This window comes from Phyllopteryx taeniolatus, chromosome 1 (genome assembly GCF_024500385.1).
Source record: "Phyllopteryx taeniolatus isolate TA_2022b chromosome 1, UOR_Ptae_1.2, whole genome shotgun sequence".
In the NCBI taxonomy this organism is placed as follows: Eukaryota; Metazoa; Chordata; class Actinopteri; order Syngnathiformes; family Syngnathidae; genus Phyllopteryx; species Phyllopteryx taeniolatus.
The window spans coordinates 5,992,589-6,014,129 of record NC_084502.1 but is presented as its reverse complement, the minus strand read 5'-3'; the positions used below and the strand labels follow the sequence as shown (position 1 = coordinate 6,014,129).

At 47.5% G+C, this 21,541-nt stretch overlaps 2 protein-coding genes across 5 annotated transcripts; one reads left to right on the top strand and one right to left on the bottom strand.

Moving 5' to 3' along the window:
- The first annotated feature begins 436 nt into the window (after window positions 1-436).
- Window positions 437-5,201, top strand: nsun5 (NOP2/Sun RNA methyltransferase 5). Of its 2 annotated transcripts, XM_061766320.1 has the most exons (5): window positions 443-1,027; window positions 1,193-1,904; window positions 3,242-3,452; window positions 4,188-4,352; window positions 4,932-5,201. In XM_061766320.1, exons 1-5 carry the CDS (start codon window positions 815-817, stop codon window positions 5,113-5,115), a joined length of 1,485 nt encoding a protein of 494 aa, XP_061622304.1. In that variant the 5' UTR covers window positions 443-814; the 3' UTR covers window positions 5,116-5,201. The 2 variants fall into 2 exon arrangements, with proteins under 2 accessions (XP_061622305.1, XP_061622304.1); XM_061766321.1 differs by lacking the exon at window positions 4,188-4,352 and having other exon boundaries at window positions 437-1,027.
- A 3,039-nt stretch (window positions 5,202-8,240) lies between these two features.
- Window positions 8,241-21,176, bottom strand: LOC133474494 (transketolase-like). 3 transcript variants are annotated; one of them, XM_061766298.1, is made up of 14 exons: window positions 20,581-21,148; window positions 19,088-19,205; window positions 18,731-18,844; window positions 18,248-18,365; window positions 15,041-15,260; window positions 13,921-14,039; window positions 13,259-13,455; window positions 12,845-13,009; window positions 12,586-12,742; window positions 12,127-12,257; window positions 11,054-11,137; window positions 10,626-10,719; window positions 10,428-10,550; window positions 8,241-8,868 (listed from the first exon to the last, which is right to left on the bottom strand). In XM_061766298.1, the coding sequence occupies exons 1-14, from the start codon at window positions 20,685-20,687 to the stop codon at window positions 8,681-8,683; spliced, it is 1,935 nt and encodes a 644-aa protein (XP_061622282.1). In that variant the 5' UTR covers window positions 20,688-21,148; the 3' UTR covers window positions 8,241-8,680. The 3 variants fall into 3 exon arrangements, 2 of the variants coding, with proteins under 2 accessions (XP_061622282.1, XP_061622273.1); XM_061766289.1 differs by having other exon boundaries at window positions 15,041-15,232; window positions 18,268-18,365; window positions 20,581-21,142; XR_009787518.1 differs by lacking the exon at window positions 8,241-8,868 and having other exon boundaries at window positions 12,127-12,364; window positions 15,041-15,232; window positions 18,268-18,365; window positions 20,581-21,176.
- Window positions 21,177-21,541: the final 365 nt, after the last annotated feature.

Here is a 21,541-nt window from a genome sequence, read left to right as displayed (position 1 = left end):
AAATAACCCACTAACCACTATGTAGTGGTTACGCCATTTTGTAGTGGCGTCCGAATGCTTAGTGATCAAATTCAGTGCACGAAAACTTTCCCACAAAGCAAACAATAGTGAACAACCCGATAGTCATTCACTGAGTCGTGATAGACCATAATGCATTGCGTCTTCAGAAAAGAATGGCGGCACTCGATGCGTCGCAGACGGAGAGGGAATTTTTCGTATCAATGTAACTTTTCAACAAAGAAAAAAAAAACATGACACGTATTTGTTTACGAAATCCTCTCGTTTTAATCATGTGCAGCAATTTGTTTTTTTTTTGTGCGACGGACGTGACGTCACTAACAGAGCGCCGTGTATTGTCCGAAAGCTGTTATGAATGAACTCACTCTATAGGTCAGAATCATCTTTATTTGCCAAGTATGTCCAAATAGTGCTATATAGTGCAACATTACATGGAGAGTGAGTGAGTGAGTGAGTGAGCGAGTGAGTGAGTGAGCGAGTGAGTGAGTGAACGAGTGAACAAACGAACGATTTCGGATTCAGCACAGAACTGTTGAGCAAAACCTGTATGCGCGTGTTGATGGCGTCATTGGGTGGGTTCACTTCCGAGGTTACGGATGCGATTTCTTCCACGCGTGGGCTGAACATGTGGAAGTCGTGGCTCTCGTCCTGTTTAGGTCTGTGGACTATTTTTTTTTATTATTAAGACCAGTAACGTTATAAGTTAGTCGTAAGAAAGAAAAGGAAAAAAAAAAAAAAACGGACACGATTGAATGCTGTTCAAGCGCTAGCTGGTGGAAGCTCGTTGCTTTTCGGCATGGCGCTGTACACGAAAGCCGCCGAGATCCTGGAGAAGGTGGAGAAGCAACAGGGTGCGCTCAAAACGCTGGTGTACGAAAGTAAATTCGCCAACATCAAGCAGCTCTTCGCTCTGGTCTGCGAGGCCCAGAAGTTTTCGCCCATCTTGGAGGAGATCATCGTGTCCACCAAGCTGCTGAAGCACACCAAGCTGAAGATGCACCTGGCCAAGGTGTGTATGGAGTTTTTAAGTTTCAAATTCGCTGTACTAAAACCTTTTTCAGTGTCTTCCTGAGCCTTCGATAGTGAGCGGTGGCACTTGGTTGAATTAAAAGCGATCTGGCCTCTTCGTTATTTTGTCCTCAGCTCAGAATGAGTAAGTTTTTTCCCGAAACAGGTGCTAGTCTACGACCTGCTCGTGGGCCGAGGGCTCAAGTGCGGCGGCTCCTGGAAGGCGCTGCTGATGAAGCATCGCTCCAGGCTGCAGTCCGAGCTGGCCCGCATGAAAGTCAAGCGGAAGGTCAGCAGGAACGAGGACCTGCTCCCCGGCAGCGTCCGGCGACCCGCCGGAGACCAGCTGCCCAGGTACGTGCGCGTCAACACCCTGAAGACCACTGTGGAGGACGCCGTGGACTACCTCAAGAGGGATGGCTTCACCTACTTGGGCGAGGCCTCCCAGTTGGATGACTTGACTCTAAAGGCGAGACAGTTTGTGAAGGACCCCCACTTGTCGGAGGTGCTGGTCTTCCCCCCTAAAACGGACTTCCACGACCACTTCCTGTACAAGGCGGGGCACATTATTCTCCAGGATAAAGCCAGCTGCCTCCCCGCCTTTCTGCTGGCCCCCCCGCCCGGGAGCCACGTCGTCGACGCCTGCGCCGCCCCCGGGAATAAAAGCAGCCACCTGGCCGCCGTCATGAAGAACAAAGGCAAGCTGTTCGCCTTCGATTTGGATGCCAAGCGTCTGGCCACCACGTCCACCCTCCTGCTGCGAGCGGGCGTCACCTGCCATCAGCTGGCCAATCAGGACTTCCTGAAGGTGGACCCTGATGCCGCCACGTACGCGGACGTGGAATACGTCCTGCTCGATCCCTCGTGCAGCGGATCAGGTAAAACGCGCTTTCCCAGCCTTTATTATTTTTACATGAGAAAAATCCCACGGAATACAACCGAACAAAAACGTCACCAAAAATCTGCACATTATACTGAAATAATGTTGATCTCGTCTCAATTATATATTACTCGTGCACTCGCTCGCGGCAGTCGTCTCGCCACGCTGCGCTATTTGCATATGCCGGAGTAGCATCTGCCCCATTTGCACACTGATTGAGGAGCATCTGCAACATTTGCACAATCGACATTGTCCCAGATGATCGCGCTACTCGTCACTTGAAACCGCATCCGCTCCTTGAAGTCTCGGCGCCCTTTGCACAACGCTCATTGCGCTCGCGGACTATTGCGATATTCGTCATTGGAACTGCTCTACGTGCTAGAGGACTCTGCATCTTTTTGCACAATTGTCAAAAAAAAAAAAATGTACCGGCATTACCAGACAACTAGCAACCCTTTCCTGCTCAGTGACTGTTTTTTTTTTTGGTCAATGTCTGTCTTTCTGTCCATTGACCGTCCGACTACGGGAGACAAATTCCTTGTGTGTGTTTTTTGGACATACTTGGCAAATAAAGAGGATTCGGATTCTGAATATACAAAGATGAATTGTACCTTCTGTCATGTAACGGAAGAGCATCCACTTGCACTGCCTACAGCGAATGGCCTCCATAGTGGCCATTCGCTATTCACAAATGGACCGATTTGTGTTTTCTTTTCCCCCCCTGCGTAGCCTATCAACCATTTTCGGAAAAACTCCCATCACGGCAACTGGACTGTTCTTGTTTGTTGTAGACGTTTCACTTTTAATTGAAAAGGCTTCTTCAGTATTCCTCGGCGGGTGTGTTCCCCGGCCGGGGGTGATCAATAGTGGCGGATCGGCGACTTGTGACACGAAAGCCGATTAGCCTAAAATGCTAATTATCGGTGGATAACACCGATCAGATCGGCGTAAGGTCTACTGCAGACCTTGCCTTATGCTTTAAAATGTGATGATACTTGTCAGGAAAAGCTTTCTAGAACAGCGAAACTTCATTCGGAGTGAACCAGAGGCACTTGAAATCGAAGCAGACGTGTGCTGACTCCCATTTGACTGCTTCATTCTGAACACAGCCACATCGGCAATTACAAGAGGGTGCGTGCACTTGCGCAAGCACATCTGTTGTTGACTTCCTCTAAAAAAGTCTTTTTTCCGTGGAGTTGTACAGGTTAGAAGTCAAACCAATGGTGGAAAAAGAAATGAGTGATGATATTTGTTCTTTTTTTGTATCACAAACACACCTGGCATTTGCACAGGGGTGTGTAAACTTTGATCTTCAGCGCGTGTGTGTTTTTTCAGGCATGGTGTGTCTCGGGGCCCGGGGCCCGTCGGCCGAGCCTCAGAAGGACGCCGCTCGTCTGGCTTCGCTGGCCTCCTTCCAGCTGCGTTGCCTGAACCACGGCCTTCGCTTCCCCCGCCTGAAGCGTCTCAGCTACTCCACCTGCTCCGTCCGCAGCCAGGAGAACGAGGAGGTCGTAACGGCCTGTCTCCGGCAAAACCCCGGCTTCAGGTACGCGCTTTCGGAAATGGTTTTTCTGTTGAGGTTTTATCGAGAGACAAAATGAAGCTTTTTACAACTGAAATTCAATCTGTGTTTATAAAGCCTCATTGAATAACGATCTGTGTCAGACGCAAATTTCGACAATTTCTGCTCAGTGTGAAGGTCTAATTTGCCGAACATATCACACTGATGATCCTAACGGTGGAAAGGCTCGACTTCCTGTCGAGGTTACTCTTGTTCGGGTTCTGAATGCGGAGATGCGATCGGCGTCGGGGCCGATCTCTTCGTGAGGGATCCGCCCAACAATCCTGAACTATTCGCCTCATCACCTTCGACAGAAAGCTACGACGCAGCAGTTTATTACAAAACTGATATAAAGGATATATCATTGCTTCATGGATTGGTTTTAGCGTCAATAAAAATTGTCCGTACGCGGCCCTCGGAGGAAAAAGTTTGGACGCCGCTGGTCTCCAGTGAACCCCCGCAAGTCGCCGCATTTCGCTATTCACCTCTGCGCAGCCGTTTGCTGAAAAAGTTTCTTGCGCCCTTTCTTTAACGCTATAAGACGCCACAAGATGGTGTCGACGCCCCGGCTAATAGGAAAGTAATAATTAGTGTCGAGGAAGTAAGTTCAAGTGGTACATTTCCACCGTTGTAAGCTCCTGTTATAGCAGGACTAGAAGCCCCCCGCCCTCGGCTCTCTAAATCAAATCCTGACATTTTTGGTGTCCGGCGTCCCCGCAGGCTGGTTCCTCTGCTGGCTCCGTGGCCCGAGCGAGGCGCGCCGCCCCTCGTTCAGTGTCTGCGGGCGAGCGTCAGCGGGACGCGCACGCACGGATTCTTCGTGGCCGTGCTGGAGCGATGCGGCGAAGCCGAGAATCCGAAGCCGCAACTGACGGTCCGGATAAGGTAGATGATGCTGCGCTTGAGAAAAAACATATGATACATAACTGTGCTGCCCCCTGTGACGTGCGTGCCTTCGCCTGACGGTGGCAAGTAGAAATGATTGCGGATGTCCGGAAGTAGACCGTCGGCAAACTAAGCTGAAGCTAAACTCCAGCATTGTTTCCCACACTCGCCCGTGGGTGTTGCTTTACAGTGGAACCGCACATCATTTTCCCAACACATTTGCCTCGCTTCACACATCTTGGGTCTAACGGCAGTCTCGGCGTGACCGCGGAAGGCTCAGTTGTGCATTTACTCGTGCCACATCAACATCATTAACTCCATGCGTCACACATTGCAGGTATCTCTCGTTTGTTTTTTGGTTTGTTTTTTTGCTCTAAATTAGCATTAAGCTAGTGGCCTTGTGTTAGGCTAATGATAGCGGCGGTGATTTGTGTTGAAAGTCCTTTGAATGAACAAATGTTTATTTGGACAAATAAACAGCTTGAAGCAAGAAGAGTTTGCCTTTCATTTGGACAACTGTTAGCTAGCTGCACAAATCCCAAAGCATCCACCGCTGATCAATGCGATTGCCCGTCACAGGCGTCCAGAGTTGACGGTGCTCGGCCCGCCCGCGTCCGAGGAGACCCCCGAAGCCGCTCTCGACGAGTCCGAAGCCTCGGAGTGCGACGACAGCGCGACGGCCGCCGGAGGCGTTGCGCCAGAGGAGAAGAAGAGGAGGAGGAGGAGGAGGAGGAAGAAGAAAAACAGAGGTGTGACAAAATAATTGAAATACTGAATCGGCATCTTGTCCACATGGGGATTTCATCATGTCGGCTTTTACATTTCATTAAAAACTCCATGTTACTAAAATTTCCGATTCATTTTTTTAAGGGAATTTTACTTGCACGTAAAACAAAGGATTCCTAAACGCACCGCATTTCCATCCATACATTTCCCGTCGCGTTTATTCTCATGAGCTGCTGAGCATTTCCACACTGGCCTGACACACATTATGGATTGGAAAAGAAAAAAAAAAAACAAGGACCCCTCCTCGTATTGTGAACACAGGTGATATGTAGTGCTGATCGCAATGTAAGCTGAAGGGGGCGCTCCATACGACCTTAGGATGGAGCACTACAGTGGTGTGTGTGTGTGTGTTTTGCTTTGTCTTTCTTTGTTCTCTGTTGTGTCTGCCCCCTTTCATGTCGCCACACGTCCTCCCTCGTCCTCTCATCCCTCCCTCTTTGCCTCGCCCAAATCTCAGCCGCCTTCCATCTTTTCTTGGACCGGTATCTAGGGAAGTGGGGATTTATTTTTTCCCCCAACAAAGAAAGGTGTGGCGTCTACCCCGAGCGGTGAAATTGGTCACTTGACACTTTTACGATGGTCGAGCCTCTCCAAATTGGTGGCCGAAGACTAAATAGATGCTGATAGCTTTTGATTTCGTATTTGAAAGGCAAACTATCTGCTGCAAGTCATTCCGAATTCATGCATCGATTACACGACGTTGTCTGAAGTGGTCTAAAGTTTGATGAAATTATTTCATGCGAATGGTCTTCCTACTCATATTTTGATCATTCCAGAACTAGTCATGAACAAACATATTTATAAAAAAAAAAAAAAAGAGAGAGAGAGAGAGAAAAACCCAAGGTCAGACCAATTAGCTTGATGTCACTTTTACTACCAATTAAAAAAGGTTTAAAACTGTTTTGGGAATTTGTATTCATAAATATTTTTGAACGTGAAGGTTTGCCTGTAGGACGTGAAATATTTATATTTCAAGTGATGTCACATTGTTCGGTCGCACTGTACTTTTGACCTACTTGGTGGCGGTCTTAACATCAAACAGCTCATCCCCCCCCCCCCCCCCCAAAAAAAAATCCATACAATAAGATATTCTTTTGTGTCTGACCGCACACAGCCGACACACCTCCCGGGCCCGACGAAGTCCCGATTGGCGATAGGCGGGGGGTCAACAAACGTCGCATGTAATACCGTCGCGCTGAAGTCAATGCAGCGCACGAGGGACTGTAAACCACGCAAAGGATTTCAATCTGCACTTCATTTTTCGACAAAACCATCCCAAATGTCAATGTTGAACATGGAAACCGATGTCCGTAAGAAAAGCAAATGACAAAAACTGACCCAAAAAAAAACGTTATGTATATGACAATTTAAAAATTAGGCAAGAATTGAAAAAATGACTGCTTCAAAAACCTACAATCTATATCTAGCTAAGTAGAAATAGAGCTGACATTCTATGATTGATGATTAGATACATAGGAATTCTGATGTATGATCATGATTAAATACATTGCAAGATCCATAGGACCTATATAATCATTAATTACAAACTAAAACTTATTTAAGTTCATGCTATAATTAAATTATAAAACCTATAAAGTATGTAATTATTTTGAAAAATAAAACTGACATTTGAAAATGAATGTGTTAAAATGTACTGATGTAAATCATAAAATAGATTAAGGACAATAATAAAATTATATAAATAATAAATTATATTTAATGATTAAATACATAAAACTCATCTGTATAATATGACTAAATACTATGTATAATAGGATCAATGAATACAATAAAACATAAAAACTGATGTATATGATTTAGTACAATAATTAAATAAAACCAAATTATATTGTTTAGGAATGATTAAATAAAACTATAATTTATTGCAATAAATAAAAATGACGTGTAGTAATGAAAAAATACGACAGACACAATAATGATGGGATACTGTAAAGTATATAATCATGATTTAATGCTTTTAATAATACAACTAATAACGATTGAATAAATATTGAAATATATATATATACCACAGATTTGTTAAATATTTAAAAAATAGTATACAAAAGTACAAATATTAAAATCTATTGGAAAAATGTAAAATGTCCCACACAAATGTATGAGATTTTTAAGTAGGCCTTATGAAATAAAAAACCATAAATGTGTTATGTACCTACAGTTTTTTTAAATAGTGGTTGAGAGACAATTACCAAAATAATGTTCCTAGAACTCGGTGGATGGCAATCATTTATCACTAATTATGAATTGATAGTTTGTATGATTGTGTACTGTATAATGTAAATGAAATGGAGCTGACAGTTTCATAATGTCAATATGGAAACAGTAGATTACAAAATCCAGCGTGACTCAATGAAAGCATGAATGCTATATCCAGTCATGAAGCTATAGCAAACACCCATGCTGAAGTTTGTATCAATATTTCAAAAGGCTTTTCAATTATTAACGATTATAAAATATGCACAGCACAGGGTGGATGTGGGCTTTTACCAGGCTCCCAAGGACCAGTGAGCTGGGCTCTTCATATTCTAAGTTTTTGCAGCAGAAAGATGCCTGCAAACTTTTTTTTTTTTAAATAGTGAACGAAGTCATATTGTTGCTTATGGAGTTTTTATGTCATTCCCATTTTAGCAGCGACTCGCTGATGCTACCTCCAGTACATGTGTTGGAAAACTGGAGCCTCAACACAGGTGCACCCCAAAGCTCACTGCTAGGGCCCTGGCTGTTTTCTTTTCAGGAGAAGTGCAAAAGTTTGGATCCTAGCTTTTTCTGTTGGAACTTATTGAAACAACAGTATAATGTTTAATGGAGAAATATAGCAGCAGACATGTCCGCAATGTTGGAGAAGTGTGTTGCAGCTGCACAATACAGCGGAATCTCCTTTGGGTTACATTCTGACCACAGGAAGCACTTCTGTTGCTGCAAAATAGTCTGCTTATGATTCTGCTATGCTATAGGGCTAAATTGTTTTGTAAAAATGCCCATTACTTTTGAATAGCTCTCGAATAGCAGAAGGAACCATATTTGGTCACTACACGACACAACGATGTTTGTGGACTGCAAAAAGATGTCAGACACGTGTCGTGAAGAAAGCAACCTTTTATTGGCGTGAGGGTGTCTCATCGCAAGTGAGGGCCAAAAAGGGTTCAAAACCAGTCAGGGCTCTGAAACAAACCACGTCGTCACTAGTGGGTGGGGGGTTACAAGTGAGGGTGGGTGTGGCGGAGCACCCTAGAAGTGAGGGGTGAGGGGTGAGGGGTTCCACAAAAACAAAACACACTTTCACTTGGACACGGCAGCAGTATCAAGACTTTGTCTGGGACACGGGGAAGCCTTCTAGATGGGCGTGTGTGTGTGTGCGCCAGCAGAACTTGGACTAGGGTGTCAAAACAACATCAATGACACATTTTTATTTTGGAATGTAAAGGGGCTTTTCAGTAAAGTGGGCCAGAAGCCCCCCCACCCCCTCCCCTCCCTCTTATGTTTGTTGTCATCATGGAGATAAGACAGGAGTTCCCTCATCTTCACTTGGAATTGGAGGCGCCGCTGAGCACCTTGCGGACGGCCTGAACGATGGCGTCGCGGTCGATGCCGAAGATCTGGAGCAGCTCGTGGGGCTTGCCGCTGCGAGGCACCTGCGACACGGCCAGGCGGTGGACGCCGAAGCCGCTTTCATTCACCACCGCCGAGCACACCGCCTCGCCGAGACCACCTGTCCGGGGCGAGAGCGAACACCAAATGCGTCACATTTCTTTTCCGTACAATACTGTCTGACGTATCGTAGTGTGCCTTTAAGAGGTGATGTCGGCAAGGCTGCGCGTGAGTGTCTGGGCGTGAGCTGTCGCCGACAGCTAACCTAACCCTAACCCTAACCCTACTAACTAGACAGAATTCTTTGTTGACTTTAAGCAGCCGACATCCCCAGTGACAAATTGAGACGTGCTACCGGGAGAGCGGGGCTGCGCAAACTATGACACCCCCTTCTTTATCAGCCACACCGAGCATATACGTTACATCATTGAGCTTTTTTTTTTTTTAACTAAAATTCCTTAATTGAAATGTATTCATTTTTAAAAATTATTTATTCATTTCATCAATTGGTTGATCTATTTTCAATAAAACAAATATATATATATATATATATATATGTATTTATTAAAAAGGTTGATTAGCCTTTACATTAATAGTTTTTTTCTGAATCCGATGAGGCCCGAGGTCAGAACACGACGAAGCGAAAGCAGCTCCATAAATGTTCATGCGGCATCCTAACGGAACTTATTTGTGTTACGGCATCGTGTCTTGGAATCAACATTGTTTGATCGGCGCAATGTTGCGCACACAGCTGACAATTATCTTCGCATCAAGGCTAGCGTAACTGTCTGGTCCACCTTTTACCAGCTTCTAATAATAGCCCGCTAAAGTACGCACGGGCGCAACGGACGCCATTTTGGACACGTAAATGCATCGAGCCGGTACTGTATGTAGGTCAGCGAGGGCCCACGGGCCAAAGTGGAAATGAAGACGGTCTGACGGGCCGCCCCAGCTCCCATCCCCCCACCAACACACCGTATCGCCTCCCTCAGCCACAAGAATAAGACCCGTTCCTGTCTGCAGCCTCGTCTCAACCTTTCGGATTCCATTCGTTGGTTCCGCTTCAAGCGCTTCCATTCGCGAGCTGATGCGTAATCATCCCCACGCTTGCTGCCGAAAGACCGTGTTACAGCAACGTCTACTGGGAAAGTCCGGGTGGAAGTAAATTGCGTCCGTTTGCAACGTCTGAGGCTCATTTGAATGGCGGCGCAAATTGTAGCGGTTACTGGCTAATTTAACCCTATCCGCCCCCAGTCCAGTCCAAGTCTTTGCCTGAAACACAGCGTGGGCGTGGTCATGATGTGAATTAGCCCCACTGTGATGTAACAGCGGGGCGGAAGCGCGGAACGGCTCGCTCGCCGACATCTTGAGGAATAAGCAATCGGCCGAAGATCGACTCGGTTGTTTAATTTCGCCCGTGATGGGAGGGCGGGGCGCTACAGAGACTATCTGTATCCTTATTAGGGAACCATAAGATTGCAGGTGAGCCTGTTCCACTCCAGTCCAGTAGGGGGCAACGCACACAAATCTGAATTTGGATGATGTTTCGAGCAAAAAGACGCCTCTTGACACGGCAGAAAACCGACTAGCGAGACCTAACTCGCCGAGTATTAGAGGACTCATTCTGGATCAAAACGGATGACGTCGCAAGCCTCATGAACGACTGAATCTAGCCCTCACCTTCATAGTAGTGGTCTTCCACGGTGATGATGCGCCCCCTGGTGGCCCTGGCGTTGTCAATGATGGTCTTGGCGTCCAAAGGTTTAACGGTGAACGGGTCAATCACACGGATGTGAATTCTCTCTGCGGAGGAGAAGGGAGACGATTGATGTGCGGGTGTTCTCACACATGCGCAGTACACGCCGAGGTTCCCCGCACCTTTCTTCAGGTGTTCGGCAGCCGCCAGCGCCTCGTGGAGGGTCACGCCCGCGCCAATGACGGTCACGTGGTCATCGTTGGTTTTGTACACGACCTGAGATGGAAGCCAAAATGAAGGCCATCAACTCCATATTAACACGCAACGTTCCGCTGGGCAGAAAGTATAGCTGTCCTATTTCAAATGTATAGCGTTAAAGTAAAAAGTCCTCAGAAAAAAATACTCAATACTCAAAAATACCTGAAAAATTACAGTAAGAACGTTTTCATAACTTCCTGTCACTGCTAGTTGGACAACTAATGCGTTGAAGCAACATGTGCACACAATAATTTAGTAGCAAGTTGTATGAAAACGGAAGCAAATACTGAAGCCCATTGGACGAACCGAACAGACATTTTGTGTTGCTTTTCAAGGTCACGAAGGTCCAAACCTTCGCCTGGCCAACATGGAAGTCCTCGTTGCAGCTGTAGATGATGTTGTTCTCTGGGCGGCTTGTTCGGATAAAACACAGACCCTGCGTGGGGGGGAAATACACCACTCACATTTGGACCGAGCCTCCTTGACGACAGAACACAAAAAACCTGAAGGGAGGCAGACGCGCTCACCGCTAATTGCGCGCTGAACATCAATTTCGACCTTTAGTTCAGTTTCCGCTATCGTTTGAATCGGATATTTGTACTTCGTCTGTATGTCAAAATATTGCAATTTACAGAATGGGTATTTAAATGGGCAAGGGTTACGCATTTCGTGTTATTCAGGATGCTCGCCGTCGTACCGTCCGTAGTCGTGGCATTTGATTGACAGTCGAGCAGGGCGGCGGCGTTTCGGCGGACACGCCCGCCATCGCCTGAGAGCGGAGACGAGAGCTTGCTTTTGCGCCATTTTTTGTAATCATTTCAATTTGGCAGGTTTGGTAACAACACTCTTTTCTATTTATTTTGACTTTACAGGGATTAAAGCTGTATTCATTACAAAATGTTTGATTGGGTTTTCAATACTTCATTAATTGTAAATAATGCATAAACTAAACCCACTGTTTTCCATATACTTTCAATTTGAAAATGTTTTTCTTAAATAACTGGTTCATCATCAATAATAACTGAACTAATGATAAATAAAATGGAAAAGTGTGAATGAACTATTATTTTATTATTAAGCTAAACCGCTTGAGGTATGCTTTGAAATTCTTTTATTTGACCAAATGACGAATTGAATTCATTATAAGTCAATGAATTATAGATGATACAAATGAATTATGATCTATCATTACCGGTAAAAGAAAATGCTAAAAAGATTTGAATTATTATTGACATTTTACCTGGCATTACACAAACGTTAGCCTCCGCCCGCTATCAGTAGTCCCGCGCCTCGTATTCGCACGGCAACGGAAAAGCGCTCGGGCGAGTCGGTAGCGTTCGTCCGGTCCGGTCCGATGGGATGTGGCTTACTGTATCGTATCCGCGCTGCAATAAACCCAATCGTACGTGTGCCGATCATCGGTACCTTTGTGTTAGCGGCGAGCTCCACGGCCTTCTCGGCGGAAACGCCATCACTGGGGTAGAAGACGGTGGCGCCGGGAATGGCCCTGAACATGGCCAAATCCTCCAGGCCCATTTGGGAGGGACCGTCCTCTCCTGCGCACGCACACAAACGCGTGAAAAGACGTGCGGGGGGAAGCGCACAGATTTGCAGCGCGCTAGCAGACGAGCCTGCGTTTCGGGGCAGTGAGCATGCAGAGTACCTGCGGAGGTGAAAGGGAAGGAGGCGGGGGAAAGAATCAGAGCGCCCCCGTGACTCGTGAGGGGGACACGGGGAGGGAGGATGCTGAAGAGGAGGAAGAGGAGGCGGTCCAAGTCATTAACAGAGACCGCGACGAGACGGGAGGATCGGGTTAAGCATTCTCGGGAAGCAAACGCGAGCTAATGTTGGCCGACAAGAGCAACTAGTTTGCGATGGGCTGACCGATGGAGACGCCGCAGTGGGAGCCGCACAGGTTGACGTTGCTCTCGGAGATGGCGGCCATGCGCAGCTGGTCGTAGGCCCGGGAGAAGAAGGTGGCGAAGGTGCTGGCGAAGACCACGTTGCGGTCCCGCGCGGCGCAACCCATCGCCACGCTCACCTGGGGGAGGGACGCGAGAGTCGCCTGTTGTTTGACAAAGGTTTCCCGCTCGGCGAACCTCCAAAATGCCTGCCCGAGAAAGTCCGAGGACTTCCGTCATACCATGTTCTGCTCGGCGACGTAGCACTCCACGTAGCGGTTGGGGTGCTCGTTCTTAAAGAGCTCGGAGAAGGTGGAGTTCTTGGTGTCTCCGTCAAGCGCCACCACGTGCTCGTTGTAGCGGCCCAGCTTGGCCAGAGCCACGCCGTACGCCTTCCGGGTGGCGATCTGCTCGCACACGGACACACGGGCGACACTCGCTCATGCGGTTTGGCAGTGTGGGAAAAGTCGAACGCATTGCTGCTGTTTTGACAAAGACGCCGATGGCAATTTTCCTCAAGTCAAAGTGTTGACGAGAACAACGTAACTGCAACCAAATTGCGCTTTCATCCACTTTTGCACTGAATGACAACCATCACACAAATGTTCAATTCTCCTCTATTTCAGTGCGTTTCCACGGTAACGGCAATCGCTTACCTTCTCTCCGGGTTTGTAACTCGGTGCGCTCGGCATGCGGATGTTGCGCAAGCTGACGGGCGCGGCGTCCTCGCCGGGCGGCGAAGGGTAGAGGCGCTTGCTGCAGCTGACCATGCGGCTCTGCAGCTCCTTGATCACGCCGTCGGCCACGTCTTTGGGAAGAGGCTTCCCGTGCCAGCCCGTCTTATCCTCGGCCGCTGAAACGGAAGACAAACGTTCGCAGGGCTCTCGGCCTCCATTGCGTCGTACTTTGGGACCATTATTTTTGGGATTATTATTATTTGTTTTTTTTTTTTAACATGTAGCTCTTGTATTGGATTTCGTTATATTGTGCAATATCAGGCCGGATTTGTCTCCACGTATGCTGGCTCGCGCGTAAAATCAAGATGACACAACAGGCTGCCTCGAAGGTCAAAGGTTACAATCATGCGGCCCACACACTTGGGATGTTATGACAACTGCTTCTCCGCACATTCTGGTGCCCCCGAACACACAATATACACATTCCCCTGGTTAAGAAGAAGAATAAAACATAAGCACAATGGGCCACGCATGCGCGTACACTGCACATTCTTGGGGATTAGCAGCAAGCAAGAGCGGAAGGGGAGTCGGTCAAAGTCGCATGTTCAATTCGTATCGATAATTCCGACGTCCAATATTACCTTGGATGCCCTTGCCCTTGACGGTCTTGGCAATGACGGCGAGCGGCTGGCGGCGGGCCTGAGCGAGGACCTTGCACAGCTCTTCCACACTGTGCCCGTCCGCAATTACGGCATGCCACCTGCGCAAAAGCAGCGTTTGGATTTAGTCGACCTCATTCAATAAAAAGTCAATTCGAATCTTGTGCAGCCGTTCGAGAAGCGAAACGCATTAAACACACACAGGAGGCCAATTTCGACAGTAAAACTCTTTTATATTGTTTCCACATTTCATATTCAAATTGCTCGAGATGGTGAAACGTTACAGCGGCTTCGGCTTCATCTTTTATTTGAATCCAGCACATTTGTTAAAGACAATTCAGTCGGATTAAACTTGAAGTGCAATACAGTTGCATTGAATATTTGTTTTATGACATCCGTCATGTGCAATAAATAACCTTTTCTTTCAATCATTATTTAAGGAGAGTTTTTATTTTTCCGATATTGAAGTGCATTTGTACTGTTCAAATTCAAACTGTGCTTCATGTCATTGTGGATAAAAATCAACTTTTCAGGAATAAGGACCTAATTTCCCCTTTTCGTGGCGGAGGGGTTTGCGTGTCCCAAGGATCCTAGGAGCTAAGTTGTCTGGGTGAGAAGCTCGGTCATCCGGGAGGAGCCAGATGAGGTGGCTGGGGAATGAGGTGGCTGATTCGGACGCCTCCCCCGCTGAGGTGTTCCGGGCACGACCCGGGACACGCCGGAGAGACTGTGTCTTTTGGCTGGCCCGGGAACGCCTCGGGATCCCCCCGGAAGAGCTGGATGAAGCGGCTGGGGAGAGGGAAGTCTGGGCGTCCCCGCTAAAGCTACTGCCCCCGCGACCCGACCTCGGATAAGCTGTGAAAAATGGATGGAAGGACCTAATATATATATATATATTTATAAATGAACACTTAGGCCTACTGCACAACTGTATTTTAATGTCGTTCACGATTGTGGTACTTGGAGAGCTCAGTATGGTTTTCAGGTGTCACATGGTGTGGAAATAAAATGCAAAAGAAAGAAAGAAGCCCCCTGGTACAAATGCGGCCGTTACCACATGACAGTTCCGAGCTCTCGGAGACGCCGTCTGCGACAGACTCACCCGAAGGCCTCGCAGCGTCGCTGGTACTTCTCGACGTGGTGCTGCAGAGGCGCCGGGTCGCTCTGGCCCAGCCGGTTGATGTCCAAGATGGCCACCAGGTTGTCGAGCTGGTAGTAGGAGGCGAAGGCCATGGCCTCCCACACCGAGCCCTCGGACAGCTCGCCGTCGCCCAGCAGGCAGAAGACCCGGTAGCTGTGCGCATACGACAAGGCGCGTGTGGCTTAAATAACCCACAACTGTAGATGAGACGGCACCGTGCGGGCCTTCCGGATCAGAACAGCGCTCCCGTGTGAGGATTTGGAATTCTATTCTAGTTTTTGCAGCAGCGTCGATGCGGTGGGAATCACTCGCTCTCTTTTCTAGTTAGCGCTCAAGCAGCAACATTTTGTCTTTACCAGCACCTTTCCCTCCTGAGAGCAATTTCAGATCGAGCCCGATGTGACGCCTAAACACGCGCACACAAAGGCGCTCTGATCCGCGGTCCTCGTCCTCGCTCCCGCAGACTAACGACATCTGACAGCTTTCCGGTCAAATAGGCACGTTGTCATTAAAGCTGCAAGATCGGCACAGACACGCCACATTCCGACCTCACACGGAAAGGAACGGCAAACCGGCACAGAAGCTCAAGGAAGAAAGAGAGATGAGCCAAAAGGAATTCCACGAAGGCGGATGCAATGAGACGGAGGGACGTTAGTTGAGTGCAGTCAAAGCAACCGTCAGGAAGAAGCGCTCCGGGGCTTCCCCTCCTTTCCATGGAATGCATGCAAAAGCTTTCATTTCCCTCTAAATCGGTGCTCGCTGACCTCGTTTGAGAAACGGAAGCCTGCCAGTTTTCATCTGGAGTTCACGAAACCCTTCCTCATCTGGAAATAAAATAGCCTTGATTTCAAACTCAAAACAGGTTCCCGTTTATTCGACGGTCTGTGTCGATTCTCGGTCATCCAGGTCACGCGCGTGCGAGATCAACCACGCATCGGTTGCGCACAAAATCGTTGTGTTCAAAGAACACAACTTGAATTTCACACATTTTTTATTTTTAACAGGAAGTGAACGTGAAGTTTGCTGCCGCTCTCACGGCACAACAAAATCTGTTTCTACAATCCTGGAAAAGGGTTTACATTTTTCCGGCTCTTTTTTATGATCGGATGCGCTGTCTGACGTCCACAGCAATGCTAGCAACTCAAGTGTATCAGTGAAATGTTCTGCAATAAAGATAGTTGACAAAAGAACAAAAAGTATTTCAACTCGCGTGAAGCCTCGGCGCCTTTTGCACAACGTTCATTGCGATATTCGTCATTCGAACGGCTCGAAGTGCGAGAGGACTCAAAAAAAAAAAAGTACCAGCATTACCAGATAACTCGCAACCCTTTGCCGCTCAGTGACTGTTTTTTGGTTTTTTTTGTCTCCAAAGCCTCACCGAACCGCTGCTCTAAATGAACAAGTCATTCGTACTTTTTCTACCATTATCATAACACAAAAGGTTTTTGTTGTTGTTGTTGTTGTTGTTTTAAATGCAGAATCACACAATTTAAGACTTTTTTTTTTTTTTTTGCCATAATGGAAACTTTAAATAAAAGAAAATAAATGAGCAAATAAAAAATAAAAAAAATCTAATCAAATTTGCTTGAGGTAACAGTGTAAGTTGGCTATTCTTTTTAAGTCTGTGTGTGTTTCACGCAATCATCTCATATTGGTGCATCCATTATGGCAGATTATTGCAGCGCCATCAATCTCATCTCTGCCGCATTTGCCACCTTCATTCATGCGGATGTTTTTTTTCTACGTCTCCAACAAACACACCCTCGCTTTGGTCAATTGTAACACTCATTTTCGGCAACTTTAGTGAAATATTCCCAAATATCAAATATTTTTTATTTTTTTTGGGGGGGGGGGAAGATAATTCAAAATTTGAAGCCCAGAAAATGATCATATTCCATATGAAACATACTGTTTGGAATTGAAGTAGTTAATATTCTGGAAATAATAATGCTTTACCAGAACATTATGAATCCTTCCAGTGTTGCTGATTGGCTGGGAGAAAACAAACGTTTCTCCTGTCGAATTTGGAAGTGTGCGGCATCAAACTGGATGTTGCCAAATGCAATTCCTTGACCTATAAAGGGCTGCGGACCACTGAAGCAGGGTCTCCATGGCAACCACGTGCAGAGATGCCCACATGGTTACAGGGCACGAAACCCTTGACTTCATACAAAAAAAGAAAAAAATAAATTATTCTATTCTCCTCATTACAAGCCAATGCAGCATCACAATGATTTCCTAACGTCCTTTCGGCCAATCGAATTGATCCGCCGTGAAATCAGCCGTTGCAGCCTATTTTGGGACTTTGGAACCTTTGTGCTGCTTTGAATTAGAGTGATGAGTTGCTCTGAGCCTATGCGGCCTAATGCACACACAGTAAGGTGGGGGGTGGGGGCTTGTACATTTCCATTTTCGGGAGGTGTTGAGGAGAGTGAAGCAGATGGGGAGATGGAGGGAGTGCTCTTGCATGTGTGCTTATTAGAGCAGAAACAAGTGCGTGCTGAGAGAGCGAGCGCACACTACGGCGTTCCGCACACTGATGTGATATCCTCAAGAAAAACAACAACAACTAAACACTTTATTGCCCTTAAGATGCGCTGTGTTCAGTCCTTTAGCAACTAAATGTGTCAAATACTGCCACTGAAATGTAAAGTTCAGCTTCCGTGCTTCTCAAGCTTATTGATTTTGGATTCAAATGAGCCGTTGTTACCCACCCCTAATTAGCTGCGGAGGACGTGCCGAGCATGAATGCCATTAAATAGGCACTCTCGGGCATTTCATATCAAAAGCGACAGCGTGAATGCGGACGGTCGGCTTTGCGGACGCCGACTGCGGGCGCACCTGTCGAGGTGCGTTCGTTCCCACGCTGCAGGCTGAAACGTCGCGTCGCCTCAACGGGCTGCTGTCAATCTGAATCCGTTACGCTACGCGGACTCGAGTCTCGGGAACCATCGGTGTCAGGGTTCAAATTTAGCTCTGCGCCGGGTGCGTCGAATACACAGTGCAGGGTAGAAAGTCAACAGAATTTGCATTGAATCCGGATTTTGGAGGCAGAACGACGTTGCGAGATGATAAGCCGGCTACAATCAAACTAAGTTGCCAGCGTTCTCCAAACTTCGTAAGGCCGGCCTTGATCTGCCTCTCGCCCGAGTAGTTGGTCACGTGAACGTGCTTTCGGCGCAGGGTACCTGGCCTCGTCGAAGTACTTCCCGGTGTAGGCCATTCCACAGGCAGCCCCCAGACCTTGGCCCAGAGAACCGGTGGCCACGTCTACAAACTGCTGCCTCTGTTGGCACAACGGACGACCGAGTCAAAACACGCAGAAAATGGAAAAAGACACATTTTGACATTCGCCAGAGCGGCGGCAGCTGGGTCATTCATTGAAAATATGATTTTCTGTGTGCCGTTTTCACGCTCTCCACGGGGGTTTTTTTTTTTTTTTTTTTTTTTTTTTTTTAATGGGTACTCCGGCTTACTGTCACATGTCAAAAACATCCATGTTACTCTAAATTGCCCGTAGGCGTGAACGTGAGTGGTTGTTTGTCTCCGTTTGCGCTCTGACCGACTGAGAACAAGTCGGGCTCCCATTGGCCCGTGAGCCTCAAGTGGTCGGAAATGGACAGAGAGAAGAAGTTCGTGCGGGTTCCTCACCGGGACGGGGTGACCCTCCAGGACGGAGTCCACCTTACGTAGGTTGAGCAGCTCGTTTTCCTTCAGGTAGCCCGTCTCCGCCCACACGGCGTACAGCGCGGGGGCCGCGTGGCCCTGGAGAGACGTCGCAAAGGTCAAACAGTCCGTTACGATATGGGAGGAACCGCAATTGCTAACTTATGAATGAGGCAGGCAGCAGAATTTCAGCATTGGAAATAAAGTTCCTTTCATGAGCACGGTAGTCTTGTTCAATGTACCGTTGAAAATTCGGAATCGGAATATTCCAATCAATGTTCATATCAAGAAAAATTGGCAAAACCGTCGGGCCAGTCGAGCGACGCGGACATACGGCACCACCTTGGAAAGGACGAAGCGGTCGTTGTTGGGGTTGCGTGGCTCTTCGGGTCGGTACTTCATGGCATGAAAGAAGACCACAGACATGATCTCTGCGACGCTGCAACATGATGTTGGGTGACTGCAAGAGAAGAGCAGGACATAACCAGACGTGGCATAGCGCAGCCCAAACGAAACGAAAAGGCCAAAACGGACAACGAATTGGCGCCGATGGTGCGTTTACTGGGTTAATTCATGCCAGTGCACGTGAAGGCAAGAGCTGAGAGAGGCCTCCCTCTCACGCATACTGTGGACGTCGCCTCTTTTGAGCGCTCTCCGTTTCCACTCTAGCATGCCACAAATACCTCACCGCCGCCTTCCTCCATCAAAGCTTAATCTGTCCTGGAAGGGAGAAATGGGAGCAAATGGGAAAAGGGATGCACCGCCTTCAAATATTCCGATGCAGTATTGCCAAAATATTATAGGAACAATAGACCTGCTCATCATTCAAAAAAAAAATAATAATAATAAAGTAGAACAGGAAGTGTACATTGCTTTTCATTTGGAAACCCAACATTTTTGACTGATTCTGTGAGAACACAACTGCTGAGTTTACATTCCAAATGTTTTGACTTTGAAAGTCTATGTGCACGTAGTTCTACGCATGGGCACGTAGTTCTATGTCACCCCGAGCCCTTGACGCCGCAGTTACCGCAGCGTGCCAACATCGGGACCCACGTGACCGCGCCATTCGGCCTTGAAACTGAACTGCGGGCACGCTGACGGGCCCGAACCGGACTCCGCTGCTCCTCTTCCTCCTCCTTATATAATCCAACACCGAAGCGGATCAGATCGCGAAGATCCCACATTGCGAATTGTCATTCTTAGTTACGTCATTTCAAACATTTTCTGTCAAAATAAGATTCTTTTTTTCGGGACATAATTATATGACGTAGCTATGAATCAATGGGAGAAAGAAAAAATAAATAAAGCAATATTGTTTTGACATTCGGGTTAAGAATAACCCGTTACGCAGGTATTTTTTTTTTTTTTTTTTTAAATCTTATGCTAAACCCATTTGGAGACATTTCTTTTTCCACTCGTGAAGTTTTCTAGGGACGCTGAACACAACCGCGCTTTCGAAACGCGACCTCACGATTGGCTTCGGGGAACCCAAATTGATTGCCACAATGCATTTGCTGCGCGTCCCACGCAGTCACGCAAAGTGCATCAAGCGTATGCATGTGCAACACGCTTTGTTCCAAACGGATTTTGCGCAACATTACCATCAATTGTGTTTTATGTCCCATGCAGTCACAAGCAAAGTGCGCGATGGCCAACTCGAGACAATCGTGCTGCTGTGTCATTGTGCGAATGACCCCTTACGCATATCTGTACGCATTTGACCTCTGATGTTGGCAAAATTGGCAAAGTGCCTTTGCAGGTGTCTTCTCTTCAGCATTGGAGACTTCGGATTGTGCTTTTTGGAGCGCGTCACGCACACGTTCAGGTCTTACCCGCTGCCCGCTGCAGTGGTCGCCTTGATGGAGTTGATCCGGAGCCGGTTGGCGAGGTTCCTCAGCGCCTGCACCGTCTGCTGGTCCGGTTTGTGGTAGTCTTCCATGTTGTACCCGGACGAATAAGTGTTAACACCCCCCCCCCTCAAAAAAAAATAAAATAATAATTGGTCCGGCGTGCGCAACGGTCGACTGCAGGGGTTAAAAAGGAGACGATGGGGTGCGGAGCGGTGACAGACGCGAGACGCGTGAGGGTGGGCGGGGGGCGTGAGAGCACGCTAATCCTATGAATGTGGCTCATCCGGCCCAATCGCTAAAATCGGATGTCACGCACGAGCGCAGCCAATAGGAGGCGGCTTTGGGCAAGCCACGCCCGCAGCCGCGCGGCACTGCTGGACGCTGCACGCACGCACGCACGCACGCCAGATGCTAGTCTCAAGTCTGCGTCAGAGCTGGCAAACGTTCTCATAGTCTGTACTTAAGTAGTACTACGGAGTCCTTCACTTGAATTTGTTTTCCTTCTGGGAGTAGCATAATTTTCCCTGAATAACTAGCAGGGGGCCTGGATTTGCAATGATAGATTTACAATTAAACATTTCATTTCATATATCCATCCATCCATTTTCTGAGCCGCTTCTCCTCACGCGGGTCGCGGGCGTGCTGGAGCCTATCCCAGCTGTCATCGGGCAGGAGGCGGGGTCCACCCTGAACTGGTTGCCAGCCAATCGCAGGGCACAAACAAACAAACAACCATTCGCTCTAACCAGTCGGCCACCGTGCCGCTCATTTCATATATATGTGTGTATATATATACACACTTGCTTTTTTTTTTGGGGGGGGGGGTTATAAAACAAGGATTGGCGGTGTACTGTATTGTATTTCATGATGAGCGAGTGTGCTATTGCAGTCACATAACAGATGACCACAAGAATCTGGCGACATCTGGTGGTCTAATACTGCA